Below are 15,460 nucleotides of genomic sequence, written 5' to 3' on the forward strand. Positions count from 1 at the left end.
GGGGACTACTGTCAGAGTAAATGGCCACGGGTAGCCTCATCAGCCTCCCATGGTGTTTCAAGACATCGGGGCCAGCTGCGCCCCTCAAGAATCAAAGGTCCAAGCGCCGATTTCTTTGCGGTCGGCTGGTCCAAGCGGCCGGCCGCCAGAAGACGGCAAAGCTCAGAAGACGACCCCACGGTGGGCCGGCTCCTAGCAGACGGCCTCCAGAGAAGCCGACTCATAGCAGGCGGCCTCTAGAAAGGCCGGCTCCTAGCAGGCGGCCCCAATCGCCCTCAAAGTTTGCACCACATTATGACGACGAGATGGGGCGTGGCTACAGCGACGCCTGCCACCCCGAATCCAGGGCAGAGCGTGGCCATAGTGCGGTGTACTGGGCGGACATCCCTCGCCCGGCGCAAAACTTTTGCCATGCAGCCCATGACATCACCCATGGCAGAGAAGGCCATGCTCCCACTACGAGTTGTCGGTACAGCCCCAGGCGGCGGGCCCTACCTGTTAGTGAGAAGCCAGAAGGCAACGTGATCCGCCAGCCGGCAGATGGGAGGCCGACTCCCAGCAGCCGACCTTCCCCCTCCCCTCAGAGTTTGTGCGCCATTAATCAGAAGAGACAGGGAGTGGCTACAGTGAACGCCCGCCAGGCGACGAGTACTGTAGCCACACTCCCCCCGACAAAGCACACATCATCAACAGCATTGCCACAGTAATGAGCAGCTGGCGAGACCCACGAGCGACGGGCGTGGCCTGTTGGCTAAGTACGAGGCAGTCGGCGAGACCCACCAGGCGGTGGGCCCCAGCGCTCAGCGGTGAAGCCGACACCTACAGACGCTAACGGCCGGGTCCTACATCCGGTCGGATTACCATTGTACCCCTAGGGGTAGGCCTATATAAACCCTTCAGGCCACCCATGCAAAGGGTTCAGCCTCATTGGAAACCTTAGCGCCGCACACACATATAGAGGGAGTAAGCTAGGGCTGGCCTTGTTCTTCTTCCCCCTCTAAAGAAACAGCTCAAGGAGCAAACTTGTAGCCACCATTGTTGCTTGAGTGATCATGCGGAGATCCCGCAGAGCAGGAGTAGGGGTGTTATCTCCTAGGAGAGTCCCGAATCTGGGTAAGATTCGTCGGCGGACATGTTTGCGCCTTATCCCATTTCCTAGCACCGGCGACGTATTATTAGCCCCCTCCATGATAAGTCATCCGTTGGCATATGTCGCACGACACCCCCGACACTTCTGCTGCTGCTGCTGTCCGTACGTGTTCTTCCTCTTTCTTTAGAGGTCCTGCCATAATTCCTTGTTCTAGCATCTGTCCTAAATATGTTAGGTTCTATTTTATATATGCAACATGCTCTACTGCCAGATTGCAGATACTATTCACCTTCTCTCTGTCAGATTGCATGACTTACTTTATCTCTACTATACTAGTCATGCTTTATTTAGTATTTCTATTAATAAAATTATTCGATAAATTGCTCATATTTTCAACAAGTTACTGGCTCCCCCCTCATAGATGATTCTACCCCGTTTGGGTCAAGCTCAGTTGTTCCAGACAAAAACGCCACTAGTAGTTACAATAAAAACATCTCTCATTTTCCAAGTGAAAACGCGTCCTCACGCATAGCCCAAGGTTTAGCACATGCTATGGATCTTATGAAAACGCGTCATCACGTGGAGCCTGAAATCACATGCCATGGATCCACATGTCATATTGTATTAATTTGGCCCATAATCACTACAAAGTGCCATATTTGTCTATTTTTTTTGTAAAGACGTGAGCTGGTTTTTAGGCCTCAACTTTGTAGAGTGGTAACCTGAAAAAAAACTTTGTACACTGGTAAAATACACGTTGTATCTGTGATCGGTACTTTTTGGGTAAAGATATTAGTAAACTTTCGGCAAATTAGCATAGGGAGGGTGCACACCACCGGATGAAAAATCCCCTAAAAATTCACTGGAAAACGGGAAACCCTTTTTCCTCTCGTCCCCTGTGGCTGGAACCCTAGCCATTGCCAGTCCGCTTCCAGGAGAGGCCAATCTTTCAGCGCCGTCTTCCGCCGACGACCTCGGTCGCGATGGTGAGGGGGGTCATCGGATCCACGCGTGTGGATTGTTAGTCCCTCACACTCTAGGTTTTTTTGGTTGTTTATCGTCTTGGTTTCGGCGGTGGTGGTGGAGGCGTGAAATAAAGATTCTTCGGATTCTTCCCTGACAATACCATCAGTCCTATGATTAGGGATGTATTTGTAAATCAGTCTGTTCAAGTAAGGATTGCATGGCGGCGATGACATTCTCGTGGTGGACTTGTGTCCTCGGGCTCCGCTGTTGTGACGACGTTTGCTCCAGCGTCCGGGCGGAGCTTGGGAGGTAGCCCAGGAGCAGATGCAAATTGTGGTCTGCATCGACGACATCTGAAAGATGATGGATAGTGTGCAGGGTTCGTGGCTCATGGATGACACATATGTTTTCCTCCTCCATCGTGTTAGTCGTGCGGGGGTGTCAAATCTGGAGTTCAATGGCGTGTCCGGAGTATTGATCTGGTCTGATTCGTTCGAAGATAATAGTTTCACCTTTGGAGCCACATTAGAGGTTCGCAAAGCTGCATATCAGTGATAGAACCGCGTCGAGTTCGGATGAGGAGGTGATCCGTCATTTTTTATCTTGATGGCTGCTATGGTGGCACCAGAGGCAAGTGACGGATGTTGATGTCAAATTCAAAGGATTCTTCGATCTTGATTGTATTTTTCTTTCTTAACCGGTATTTCTTTGTGCAAAGGCTAGTGTTTTGTTGTCTTTTCAGTTTTGTCAGATGGTGTGTACGTTATTTGTACTATTATCCTTATAATATAAATGAGACACATATTATCACCAAGAAAACATTCCGAGGCACAAATTGGCATAATATGCGCAACGATTCTCTGTTATAATAAGATTTTAATCGATATATACTGACCGATCGTACCACCTCAATTTTTCTTTTAGAAAAACCACCTCAAATTTTAATGTCTTTCCCTTCCCCCTCGCTCGCAATCTCGGTTTAAATAAATAAAAAAAATTCCCCGCCCGGCCCGCTTGATACCCGCGGCCAACCGCCCCGTACCTATCCGGTTCACTCAAGCGAAGGTGTGCGTGGCGGGGCACGACCACGACCCCTCGGCCGACCCCATCCACCAGTCTAACGGGGTAAACCAGCAGTCCAAAATAAGTATCGGCCGTCGCCGCAACCCTCTTCCATCCACCCCCTCCCCTCCCCTCCCCACCCGCCGCCGCGCCTAGAGCATGACATGCGGACCCACGGGTGACGTGCCCCACATGCAAATGGGCGTAGTATATTCCGCCGCGCCTCCGTCCACCGCGTGACTCGACTCGCCGGCTCCCCGCCCCGCCTTCTTCCTCCTCCTGCCCTCGCTCTCTCCCTCTCTGCCAGGCGAAAACGATCAGGAAAAAGTCAAAACCCCCTCGAAAAACACCCCGGAGGAGGAGGAAAATAGGGGAGGGGAAAAGGCGGCCACCGCCCGAAATGAAACCCAACACCAAGAAGAAATCCAAGAAGAAGAAGCGGCCCTCGCCGGCGGCCGCCGACGGGGCGGCGCCGCCGACCCCTCCGGCGCCGGGGTCCTCCCCGCGCTCGCCGCTCGCCGAAACCCTAACCCTAGCCGCCGCGGCCTCGGAGACGGAGTCGAGCGGCAGCGGCAGCGGGAGCGGCGGGGACGCCTCCGCGTACACCCGCGCCTTCACCTCCAGCTCGTCGGGGCCCGCGTCCACCTCCTCGTTCTACGCCCCCTCCTCGACCGACTCCGCCGCGTCCTCCTCGGCCACGGGCGACGAGCGGCGCGACCTCGCCTGGCTGCTCGAGGCCTTCGGCAGCGCCACCATCGACCAGGTCGACTCGGCCTACCGCGAGGCCGGCGGCGACCCCTTCCTCGCGGCCGGCATCCTCGGCTCCACGCAGGACATGCAGCCGCCGCCGCCGCCGCCGCCAGATCTCTCCCCGCGCGCCGGATCTGCTGGGAGGAGGCCGGCTCGCAGGCCCAGGAAGCTTCCCGTTGCCGTGTCTGGCATCGTTGCGGACGTGATCGGCAAGGGCTACTCGCGGCCTGCCACTCCGCCTGTGAGCGCGACCGATAGAAGTGGGTGGAAGGGGAAGGGGAAGGACATGGATGGAGAAAGCGTCAGCAATGGCTGGAATGATGAGAGAAATGGGGAGAGAGAAAGCGGGGGTGGCTATCCCACGCTTAATGTTGAGGAGGCCGAGCAGTTCCTGTGCTCCATGCTTGGAGATCATTCTGAGCTCAGCATGGGTGTGGTCAAAGACGTGCTGGGTGAGTCGTCTAGCACCAGCTGCTCTACTTTTCATATCCAAGTGCTTTACCTGGGATCGTTTGTTTCTGCTGCCAGAAGTCATAACCAAGCCTAATTGCAAATTTGCTATATAGGATAAATGCGTGTTTGGATAAAAGGTTATTTTTGGGAAGCGTTGGTATTTAGGGAGTTCCACGGCATTTCTTTGGAAAGCTTTAATTTTTTGAACTATATACTAAACCTTTCCAACGAATTAAATGTCATCCAACCAGGGCCTGAAGGTTTGAAGCACTGTCCTCAGTTCACAACACCATTTAGTGAGCGGGGGCATGTTTTGGCACTTTGACTTCTTCTCTTAGAAATTTGATGTGCCAAAATGTGGAAGAGAACACATGAGGCATGCATAAGCCAATCTATTAAAAAGAGTGACCTCTTGTTTGATTGTCCTCGTATGTTTTTAGTCCTAGTTTCCTTCTTGCAGCCGCAGATGTCAGAGTAATTCTGGGTGCTATTTCCTCGCTAGTCCAGTTTCCTATCTGTACCTGCAGATATCGAAGTAACTTTGGGGTGCTATTTCAACGCTGCCATCTGATCTATTAATATTATCGGCATTGCATTCTCTTAAACCAACTAGTTGTAAATAAAAGAGTGTTACTGTTAGGATCACAAATTACCACCGTTGAAATGCTGTGTGATTTTGATGTGTAGTGCTTCCGGAGTGGATGTTTGTAATTAGCAAGGCGGTGTTGATTTTATATTGGGCTAAAGTCTCTGAAAAGTCAATTCGAAGAATTGATTATTGAGTTTATCATGTGCAAGGTTATAGAAGCCTGGAGCAAAGCAAGATTCATGCGATCAGTGAAGTGGATGTCTGTTAAGGCATTTCACAATGCTCCCTTGTTCTCCTTGCGTAAATATTAAGTGTTAAGGAGATTGCTGCCTGCAGTTTTTGTTTTGTGATATGAGCTACCTTCCACAACTACAAATTGCACAATATCACATTCAAGTGATAGATTCACTTTGCTTGTTTTGGTGCAAAGAACATGTGGGTGGGTGGTTGGCCTACAGATTGCACAATTCTTGTAGTGCTGTACGGTTGAAGCCAATCCATGGTTTTAGTTGCACACTAGTACCTGGTGTTTGTACGCAGAACTGCTGCATGGTTCCATTCAATTGGCGAAAAATACATGTTATGCAACACGTCTAATTATTAAATGCAATTTGCTGTTTCAAAAACTGGATAAAAATTCATTCATGTTTATTCTAAATTCTGTAAGAAGCTACTTAATGTAAAATTAGATTTTTGTGCTTGCTTGAATATGAGTGTGTTTAGGAACAATTGTATTTCATTTGGCCAATCAGTTGGACATCTTTGAAAGTGTTCCTTATGCTATATTTATTTCTTGCAGGTCAGTCTGGATATGATGTTGAGCAGGTAAACAAGTAGCTTATTCGGTGCATTTCTTAGTGCCTCGAGGCCCTCGACCAGTGTTTAAGTTTATGGATTTTACAAAATACTGTTGATTGGCCGGGACTATAATCTCACCCGTTGGCAGTGTCGATGGTCTTTTGTCTTGCTTTATACCTTTATAAATTTTGACAAACAAAAAAAGCGCATGTGTATGTTTGCCAGTTAACACATGGTTCTGGGATTTTACTCTAGTTCCTTGAGCCCATGCATAAAAAATCCGGTTAATGGTGTTGCCTACCTCCTCTTCTGTCCTGCCGTGGTTATCAGATCTGTCAAGGCACCGAAAATCATCCGGGTGCTTGTGAGGTTAAAATTGCTAAAGCGTGCGGAGAATGTCAAGAGAGGGCGGGGTAGACCGAATTTGACATGGGAGGAGTCCGTTAAGAGAGACCTGAAGGATTGGAGTATCACCAAAGAGCTAGCTATGGACAGGGGTGCGTGGAAGCTTGCTATCCATGTGCCAGAGCCATGAGTTGGTTGCGAGATCTTATGGGTTTCACCTCTAGCCTACCCCAACTTGTTTGGGACTAAAGGCTTTGTTGTTGTTGTTGTTGTTGTTGTTGTTGTATTCCTATCAACCAACTATCCCAAAAGACTGATCTGATTGGAAGATACTCCCTCCGTTCCATAATGTAGTGTGTGTAGATTTTTTGAAAAGTCAAACTTTGCAAATTTTGACCAAGTTTATCGAGAAAACTATTTATATGTACAATATCAAATATATAAAATATGAAACTACATCTTATGGTGAATCTAATGATACATGTTTGGTATTATAGATGTAAATGTTTTTCTCCACAAACTTGGTCAAAGTTTGTGAACTTTGACTTTTCAAAAAAAATCTATTATGGAACGGACCCCCCCTCCCCCCCCCTCTTCACATCCCCCCACGCCTGATGTCGGTGTGACTAAATGATTGGGGAAAATGCGGGGACTGAGACTTAAACCCAAGACCTCAGGTCTGATACCATGTTGGATATTCCTATCAACCAACTATCCCAAAAGACCGATCTGATAGGAAGAGGAAATATAATATGCTCCCTCTGTCCCATAGTATAAGATCTTATTACATCCAATCTGCTCATAAATTGGATGTAAGATCTTATATTATGCGACGGAGGGAGTACTTAACAAAAATCACCAGCGTTTACAATTTGCAACTAAATAGTCGAGGAGGGGTGAGGGTGTGGGACGACATCGGCACTCGCCTGTAAGATATTAGGACATCAAAAAGGGGGGAATAGGCAACTTAAAGTAGTAGAGAAGAAAAAACAAGGAAAATGGGAGGAAGGTAAGAAAGTTTAGAGTGACCCATGTACTAGGGAGGTATGACAGGTAGGTTTGGCTCTTTACATGTGATTCTTTGTTGGTCGATGCCTTGATGGAACAGAATATGCTTAGGACTTGTTACTGTACAATTTGTACTACAGATATATTTTGTATCGCCTAATTGTCACCTTGTCATGTGCCTTGGCGGCTGTGCACCCAGGCGGTCCTAAGACTAGAAAATTAATTTAATTGTTCAAAACCAAGTAACCAACTAAGCATTCTGGTGTGAAACCTAAAAAGCTAATAACGCAAGATATCTTCTGTGGTGGTAGCATGATCATATCTGATCAAACTTGTGCTCTTTTTCACCGAATTACATACTTTTAAGTCAGTGACAATTTGTTGAGAGATATTACTAATCAGGTGTTTTCAGGCTCTGGACGCATTGCTTGATATCTCTGGTATGGGATGGTGCATTCCTAATGAAGAAACAAATAGCTCATCCTCTCCAAATATCTTCCCAGGAAATGGATTGTTTGAAGAAGAATGTACCGCAAGTATTCAACAGAGTCCACACCAGGTGTTAACTTTGCACAGTCACTACAATTTATGCTCCTATTTTTCAGTGCAAATCACCTGTATTGATATTCTTGCAGAAATTTCAGTTAATCTTAGATACATTAAAGCTACTAAGTTCAGTACTAACTACTAAATATTTTGTTCTACAAATAGCCTGGGATCATAGAAATTTCAGTTAATCTTAGTTGACTCCTGCATACATTGAAGCTACTAAGTTCAGTAATAAATATTTTGTTCTACGAATAGCCTGGGATCATAGATTCTTTATTATTTATATTTAGTGCAGTTAGTATAACCCCTTCTTACTGGCCAACATGTTATATCCGTACTACAGCGGATAGTTTAGATTGTATCTTTCAAAGCACCAACTATTGCCAGTTTACCATTGCTGTGTTTTACAACTCAACCTGTTTATAGTCGCAGAAGTTGCCAAAAAAGTCTTAACAGGAAGTAAAATAGAACTTGTAGCTTTGTTGTTCATTTTGACGTCCTAGTGCAACGTAAGACAGCAAACAATGTTGAATGTCATTGCTATTTACTTCTGGTTGGCATGTCTGTGCTAGTCCACTAAACACGTCTCCAGTTTCCTATTATTTCTTTGGCACAATAGAATGCATGTGGCACTTTGTAAGCGCTCCCTTGTGAAATTATCATATTCTAACATTTTGTTCTACTCAGTTCCCAGAAGAAATACCTGGTATGTCATACAATCACTCTGAAAGGCAACATGAATTCTTCTGGGGGGAACAACAGAGCAGGTGAATCTTATCTGAGCACATATGCTTTCCTTAGATTCTTAGTAACATTATATAGCAGCTGTCTAATGTGTTGCTTGGTGAACTTGATACTTCATGTTTATGTGTTTGGCATGCACATACTTGATCCACAAAGTTGCCATGTATGCATGTCATATTTTTGTTTGTAGCTGAGTATGGACAAACATAGTGGGTAATTGTTCAATGGAGAGTATTCAGTGCTTTCTTGTGCCCCTTTTGCACATTTGGCAGCTCAGAAGTTGCATAGCACATGAGATTAGATATGTACTACCTCTGTACACTAATATAAGACGTTTTTGCAGTTCAATTTGAACTGCAAAAATGTCTTACATTAGTGTGCATAGGGAGTACATGTTAACGATTTCATATCCTTGACTGCCTTGACAAATAAAGCATCCTTGATCGCCTAGACAAACACAGTTTAATAAAAGCTTACTATATGCACACATAGCGTGTGTCACATGCTAGTAATGTATTCCTCTAAGATAGCTTATACTAGTATTTTTCTTAGCTAACGTAAGTGAGTTTTGGGTAAAATGAGTGGCTCAGTTTAAATGCCTTGGTCATCTGTCGACTTCAGTAGTACTGGCTGTACAGGTTGTTATCTCCTAGGCATAATGGTATCAGTAGTGAAGCAGACCTTGACAATACTGGCTGTACAGCTATACCAATAATCACATAGACGTTGACAGTATGTGGCTGTGCAGCTAGTTATCTCCTAGGCATCAATGGTTTTAGTATTTGCATAGACTTTGGCAGTGCTGGCTGTACAGCTAGTTATCTCCTAGGCATCATTGATATCAGTTATCTTGCCATGTGCTTGCACTTTCACGCTGGTGGTTGTTGGTTTATGATATTCCTGGTCTTTTGGTTCAGTAGCTACATGAAGACTGTTTGCGAGGTGCAGCACCCGGCAACACCGTCTCCAAGATCAGCGGTGGTGGATTCCAAGATGCCACAACAAGTCTTGGAGTCGCTGTTCAAAATACCTGAACGTCGCACATACGAGCCAAGTAAAATGGACTGGAAGAAGGTAGTGAAGAAGCTGCAGTCATACAATCATCCCATCACAGCAAGCAATCAAGAAAGACCAAAAAATGGTATATCCTGTTTTTGACCACTCTGCTTGTTAACATGCTCGTTGTGCTCAAAGAATTCACTTCTTTTCCGTCATGGCAATTTACATACTTCCTGTTTCCTAACTCTATAGGTTTCTATTGTTAGTGTATTTCTCACCATGAGGTCGATAGTTCCCTCGTCTAAGCAATATAGATTTATCCCATAAGTAAAACTGCTACTTCTCATTTCTTGATTTAATTAGTCTTCATTTGACACGTAGACATTCACATTAGATATGTTCTTACAATGGAACTTCTTTTGATGGATTTGCTTACACTTACACATATAACTGTCTTTGTTTCACTTATTGTTGTATTTGGCACTGCTGTAAATGACAACTGTAATTTCTCAATGTTAAGGGGATGGGTATCGAGAGTTCCGTGGTGTTTCTGCTAGGCATTATGATACGATGAAAGGGTATTATCAGAAAGTAAGACACTATTTTTGTCGCAGTTTTTCTTGAGCCAGTTCTTCTTTTGTATTTCATATATTGATCTCTATTTATTCCATACAGGCTGCTGTGGCATATTCCAAAGGAGATAAATCTTATGCCTCTTACCTTGCAGAGGAGGTCAGACTTTCAATTTTAAGATGTTAAGGCTGACAAAAAAAAGAGAGCAGGATCTCTTTATCTTTCACCTTTAATGGTTGAATGATGGAGAGCTCCAAGTGATGTGCTGATGTTGTTTCTTAGTATCTTACAGTACATAAAATTAGTAAATTATATTAGCCCTGTTATAAGATGCTAAGATGTATTCGTTTTTCAGAATATTTTCTGGAATGCTTATAGCTACTTTGTGTTGCCTTAGTATCTCAAATAGCCAAATATGTATTTGCTTTAGGGAAAACATTATCGGGAATTGGGTCGCAAGGAAGATGAGAAGGCCAGCAGGGAGATATTTGAAGCCAGGTAAACCGCCGTATAACTTCTGATAGTCAGGGAGATATTTTTTGATCTCAGACTCTGGTATCCTTGGTTGGCAGAAACAAGCATATAACAAACACGGTGACTATTGACTTGCATGGTCAACATGTCAAGCAAGCTATGAAGCTCCTCAAAGTTCACATGCTGGTTTGTGTATGCATGCCATGTGAGTATTAACATACAGTTTGATGCTGTAATTATTTAGCTCCATTTGTCTTGACTAATGCTTGTCATGTCTTCCTTTCTCTTCCTTAAACAGCTACCCTTCTTAGAGTAATTACTGGTTGTGGTGTTGAAGGTACAGGGAAAGGGAAGATAAAACGATCAGTAAGAATGTTCTTGTTTGATTAGTCATTCTTGTCACTTCTATATGCTGCTTATAAGTATAGTGACTGTAGTAGTTTTAAAGCATCGTCTTCATACTCTAAATGAACTCTCCTCAATTGCATTTGGTTGGGTGTTCCATCCTTTCATACTCTATCCACATTTAGTCTTGTGGCCATATGATCGATTATAGTAGAATATTGTGCAGCTCTGGGTGGGGTTTGTAATGCTCATATTTTATTTCCCTAAAAAATGCCTTAACCCTTCATCCAGTTAATCGTAATATGTTAATCCCTTGATTTCACATGCCATGCTTTTGAATGCAATTATATATAAATACATGCCTGTAATAGGTTATCAAGCTTGTGGAGAAGGAAGGCATCGAGTGGTACGAAGGGAACTCCGGAACCATAGTTATTCGACTAGGCGGGCCAAGAGAATACCGCTTCCTGGAGCATGACAGCGATTCTGACTAAGTTAAAGCCTCGCCTCGTCTGTTTTTGGTGGAGCCTGACATAGAGTTAACAGCCGTTCTAATCTATGTATCTCTCCTGTATCTATCTGTACTTACATGTCCTGTATGTAATTATGGATAGGTGACCTAGGTTCCTGTGTAGTACGAGGCAGTTTCTGACACAGTTTGGGAATAGCAAAGAGAAGATAGGTGCCGTCTGATGTCATCATCATTCTAGGCTGCTAACATTGTATCGTACTCTTGAAGCTATGTGCCTGTCTAATTGTTTTATGTTAGGGTGGAAGGAACAGCAGACAGTGTAACTTTACCCCCATGTATCTAGTTTATGCAGTGTAAAATTATCTTCAGTACCCAGATTCTTTTTGGCATGATACTCCTGGGGCTGGCTACCTGTTGGTTGTTATAGTTGATTGAAATGATCTGTAGCCATGTGATTCAGGATTAAAACCATTCAGGTGTGCATCAAGGCCGCCTTCTCGCGCTGTCCACGTCGGCAGGATGTGTACTGTTTGTCTTGGCCAATGGGAGCGCCAATTCATGTCCAACTCAGCGCTCGTCTACTGCCTCCTGCGTAATGTCAGGTGTGGGCTGGCCGTCCCGTCCCTCCGTCACACGCTAACTCTTCTGTCGCCCCCTCGTCCCCATCCTAGATCCGCCGCCGCCACCGGAGGAAGGGCCTCTCCTGAGACCCGCTTCTCCCGCGAGTCAGGTCGTGTGGGCGCTATCGTCGTCTTCTCCCCTCGCTGCGCGGCACTACTGCCGGAGGGAGTACAAGTACCCACCCCGCGCTCCCCTCGACCGGACTCAGCGGTGGCCGCCGATGCGTCCGCCGACGCCTCCCCGTCCCTGTACTTCGGCGACCCGGCCTCCCTCGTCGACCTCCGCGGCCTCACCGATGCCGGCGCCGCCACCCGCCTGATCCACGAGTGCGTCGCCTACCAGCGCGCCCTCGACGCCCGCCGCTCCGACCTCGACCTCGTCGAGGCGCTCTCCTCCCGCGTTCGCCACCTCGACGCGGCGCACTCGCGCGCCGAGTCCGCCTTGGACGCCGACGACCTCGCGGTCGCCGCCACCGCTGCGCGCGAGTTCCTGTTGGATCAGGTCGCCGCTTCCTTGTCCGTCTCTGACGCCTATTCCTTCTCCTTTCCTCTCCCAAAAGATTCACAACGAGGCAACCTCTCCTTTCTCTTCTTTCCATGATCTGGTCTTGATAACAAGATCTGAGGTGAACACCCTCTCGTGCGCCGGCGTCGGAGAGGGCCGGGAGAACCACCAAGCCATTGGGCAGTCCGCCTCTGGCTTCTCTGATCAGTAAGATCTTCCTCCTCTTCCTTCCCATCTCCTTCTCCCTCTTCCTGGCAAGACGGTTAACCTTGATTTGGGTGGTGTGATGGCCAGATAACCATAGACTGGTAGTTATTTCTTGTGAAATTCCTTCATCTATATACGTTTGGCAGAGTTTGGTTAATTGCTCTTGTTTGTAGTAGTAAAATTGCATCAGAACAACCTAAAAAAATAGTACATTTTGATGTGTTTGAGATAGTTCCTCCCCTGAAATCACCTTTATTAATATTTTGTTTGTTTTAAGTGAAGCAAGTCTTTTATCCAATTTTTGCATGTGTGTTTCCTCTGTTCGCAGGTGGTTGTCGGGTGAGCACCGGTTTTATGGCCTTTCATTGATCGATCGTGTTGTTCATCTTCCTGTGGTGGGCCTTCTGCTTCATTTGTGGTCAAGATGAGTTTTTGCTATATTTGTCCGTGTGATTTAGTGTTTTCGGTGTCCTTGGATTTATATGTATGTTGGTCGATTCATGCTCATTAGGAGTTTGATGCTATGCCATCCATATGGTGGCCTGAGATTTTTGTTTCTTTTGTCAGAAATCGCATAAGTGAGCTCATTCTCGACTTCGATTCGGCGTTCGGTGTGATGAGTGGATCGTCTCTCTGCAGTTCAGGTACTGTTTGGGATCTCTTTGAGCTAGGGTTCAGTTTACTTCTGATTGGTCTCGATTTGTTATTCTCGCTATTATTTTGGTTGCACTCTCTTGTGATGCGGTTGTATATCGCTGAGTCTTTCTCCATCAACACATCGGCTATCTCGGCGTGTTCTTACATTTCTATCCTTTACAAAATAGTCCACATTTCATACTCCGATTCCACTTTTCCACATGTACCCTCGATGCACTACTTTACTTTTAGAAGAGCGTATGGTAGCGGCGACTGTGACATTTTTTTTAGAAAATTTTAGAATCTTTGAATTCTGCAGTCACCCCGCTTAATTTCTGCACCATAGGATAGAGTACAACGAGTCCTCTCAGCTTCAATTTTCTGTTCACTAACAAAGACAAAGAGATTAAGCTAAGTTATTCAAACACCTAGATGATCTAAGTTGCCTACTTTCTCTTACCACAGGATTGCATTTCTTCAAACTATGTTGCTTTTTAATCATCAGGGTTTTTATATTTTTCAGTTCTTCCAGCAGAAAGTAATCTGATTTGTCAACTAATTATAAACAACATCATGTTAACGTGAATTTTGGTTCACCTTCACTCATTCTGACATTTATCACCATAAAATATTTTACAGCAAATTGTCTTTGTCCTTAGTCATGGACGGGTTTGGTTGAGGTGCACTTGTGTACAACCCTTTAAGTCATCAAGTACTTTGGTGTCCTATTTTTTGCAATATAGAATGTCTCATGGTGCATTTTCTTCTGTAATCTTATTTAGATGAGCACCAGCATCTCTGTAACTTCTTCAAAATACAGTAACGAAGCTGCATTTGTTTTCATGGTTGGCTCTTCTCTCATCAGGCGGCACCAAATTGGTAGGGCTTCACCTCATACTTTCAATGCTTCTCATTCAGTGCATCGTTGTTTTGTGCTTGAATACTCTTCTTTTACTTGCATCTTCTTTTCCTTTTAATTTGACTGAGCATTTTAGTCTGGCAATGTGCCCGTGTCAATTCTACATATGGTTATCGCATCAGCATGATACAAAATGAGAGCATTTCATTGGCGGCTAGATTGTTTCATGGTTATGTTCTTCTGTAATTATCTTTTTGGGTCAATTTACACATGATATAGCTAATATGTTGTATGGCGAATTAATTTAGGTCTGTTTCGGTGGCCAGCTACTGATATGTCATTAGTGGCTAGAACAAGGCACATACTATTTTTTCCTTTCGATTGGGTGATATACCCCACGGCTGTAAAGAAATGAAGTTGCAATGTCGTACGGCGAATTAATTTAGCTTTGTTTCGGTGGCCAACTGCTGACATATTATTAGTGGCTAGAACAAGGCACGTACTATTTTTTTTCCTTTCGATTGGGTGATATACCCCACAGCTGTAAAGAAATGAAGTTGCAGTGTGGTACGGCAAATTAATTTAGCTCTATTTCGGTGGCCAACTGCTGACATCTTATTAGTGGCTACAAAAAGGCACATACTGTTTTTTTTTCTTTCTATTGGGTGATATACCCCATAGCTGTAAATAATGAAGTTGCAGTGTAATGATATAGCATCTTATTTCTGCATCTTTTGCCTTGCGGTCTTCAGTACTTGTGGTTAGTACTTGTGGTTAGCTGATGTTTATTTTCTGATTCTATTGATTCTTGTTAGCAGGGTTGTCTGACATGGTCTGCAATGTTAGTGCTGGTCTGAAGCTTTTCTAGAAGCATTTGTGTGTTCTCAAGCTCAGGAGTTACAAGGAGCAATGGTGCTATGGTCTTGAACTTCCACTGATCTTGTACTGAAGAATGATCCTTAGCTTAGTTACTTAGCTTGATGTCTTTTTTTGAGGATAGGTTTGGAGTTGCATCCACTTTTGTCTAGGTTGGTACGTCCACCAGAATTCGCATGACATTATATGCCAAGATGAGTTGTTGTACTTCCTCTAAATGCATGGCTCAATGCAAACGACTGATTTATTTTTCTTATAATATGTAAACCATGTACTGCATCAACACTCATTGTAGATCATGCTTTCAATTGCCTGAACTTTCTTTTTGTGGTATGCAGATGACAAAATGTAGGGATTCATATTTTTCTTATGTCCCTGCATGGGATTTTATGATTGCACAAATCATAAGAGAAATCAGTGATAGGCCTAAAATTATTGTGGTTGCAGATGATGTGGGAAAGGATGTCCCGGCTCACGCCCTGGAGTGCAATGAGGAAGTGGTGTAGGCCATCGATGTGGACATGTTCTTCTCCGGTGCTC

The 15,460-nt window shown here is 44.9% G+C and overlaps 1 protein-coding gene across 2 annotated transcripts; it reads left to right on the top strand.

Moving 5' to 3' along the window:
* The first annotated feature begins 3,371 nt into the window (after window positions 1-3,371).
* LOC119267641 (SMR domain-containing protein At5g58720-like) lies at window positions 3,372-11,592 on the top strand. Of its 2 annotated transcripts, none has more exons than XM_037549071.1 (11): window positions 3,372-4,320; window positions 5,710-5,735; window positions 7,474-7,620; window positions 8,298-8,377; window positions 9,272-9,495; window positions 9,874-9,944; window positions 10,029-10,085; window positions 10,357-10,424; window positions 10,499-10,605; window positions 10,699-10,766; window positions 11,117-11,592. In XM_037549071.1, the coding sequence occupies exons 1-11, from the start codon at window positions 3,519-3,521 to the stop codon at window positions 11,237-11,239; spliced, it is 1,773 nt and encodes a 590-aa protein (XP_037404968.1). In that variant the 5' UTR covers window positions 3,372-3,518; the 3' UTR covers window positions 11,240-11,592. The 2 variants fall into 2 exon arrangements, with proteins under 2 accessions (XP_037404968.1, XP_037404969.1); XM_037549072.1 differs by having other exon boundaries at window positions 9,275-9,495.
* Window positions 11,593-15,460: the final 3,868 nt, after the last annotated feature.

Source organism: Triticum dicoccoides, chromosome 3A (genome assembly GCF_002162155.2).
Source record: "Triticum dicoccoides isolate Atlit2015 ecotype Zavitan chromosome 3A, WEW_v2.0, whole genome shotgun sequence".
NCBI lineage: Eukaryota > Viridiplantae > Streptophyta > Magnoliopsida > Poales > Poaceae > Triticum > Triticum dicoccoides.

What these genes read in the sequence shown, in the direction of transcription:
- LOC119267641 (XM_037549071.1), top strand. Translation starts at nt 3,519, where the DNA reads ATGAAACCCAACACCAAGAAGAAATCCAAGAAGAAGAAGCGGCCCTCG. An exon ending in TTCAACAGAGTCCACACCAG is followed by an intron (nt 7,621 to 8,297) that starts GTGTTAACTTTG and finishes TGTTCTACTCAG; the next exon opens with TTCCCAGAAGAAATACCTGG. An exon ending in AAGGGAAGATAAAACGATCA is followed by an intron (nt 10,767 to 11,116) that starts GTAAGAATGTTC and finishes TGCCTGTAATAG; the next exon opens with GTTATCAAGCTTGTGGAGAA.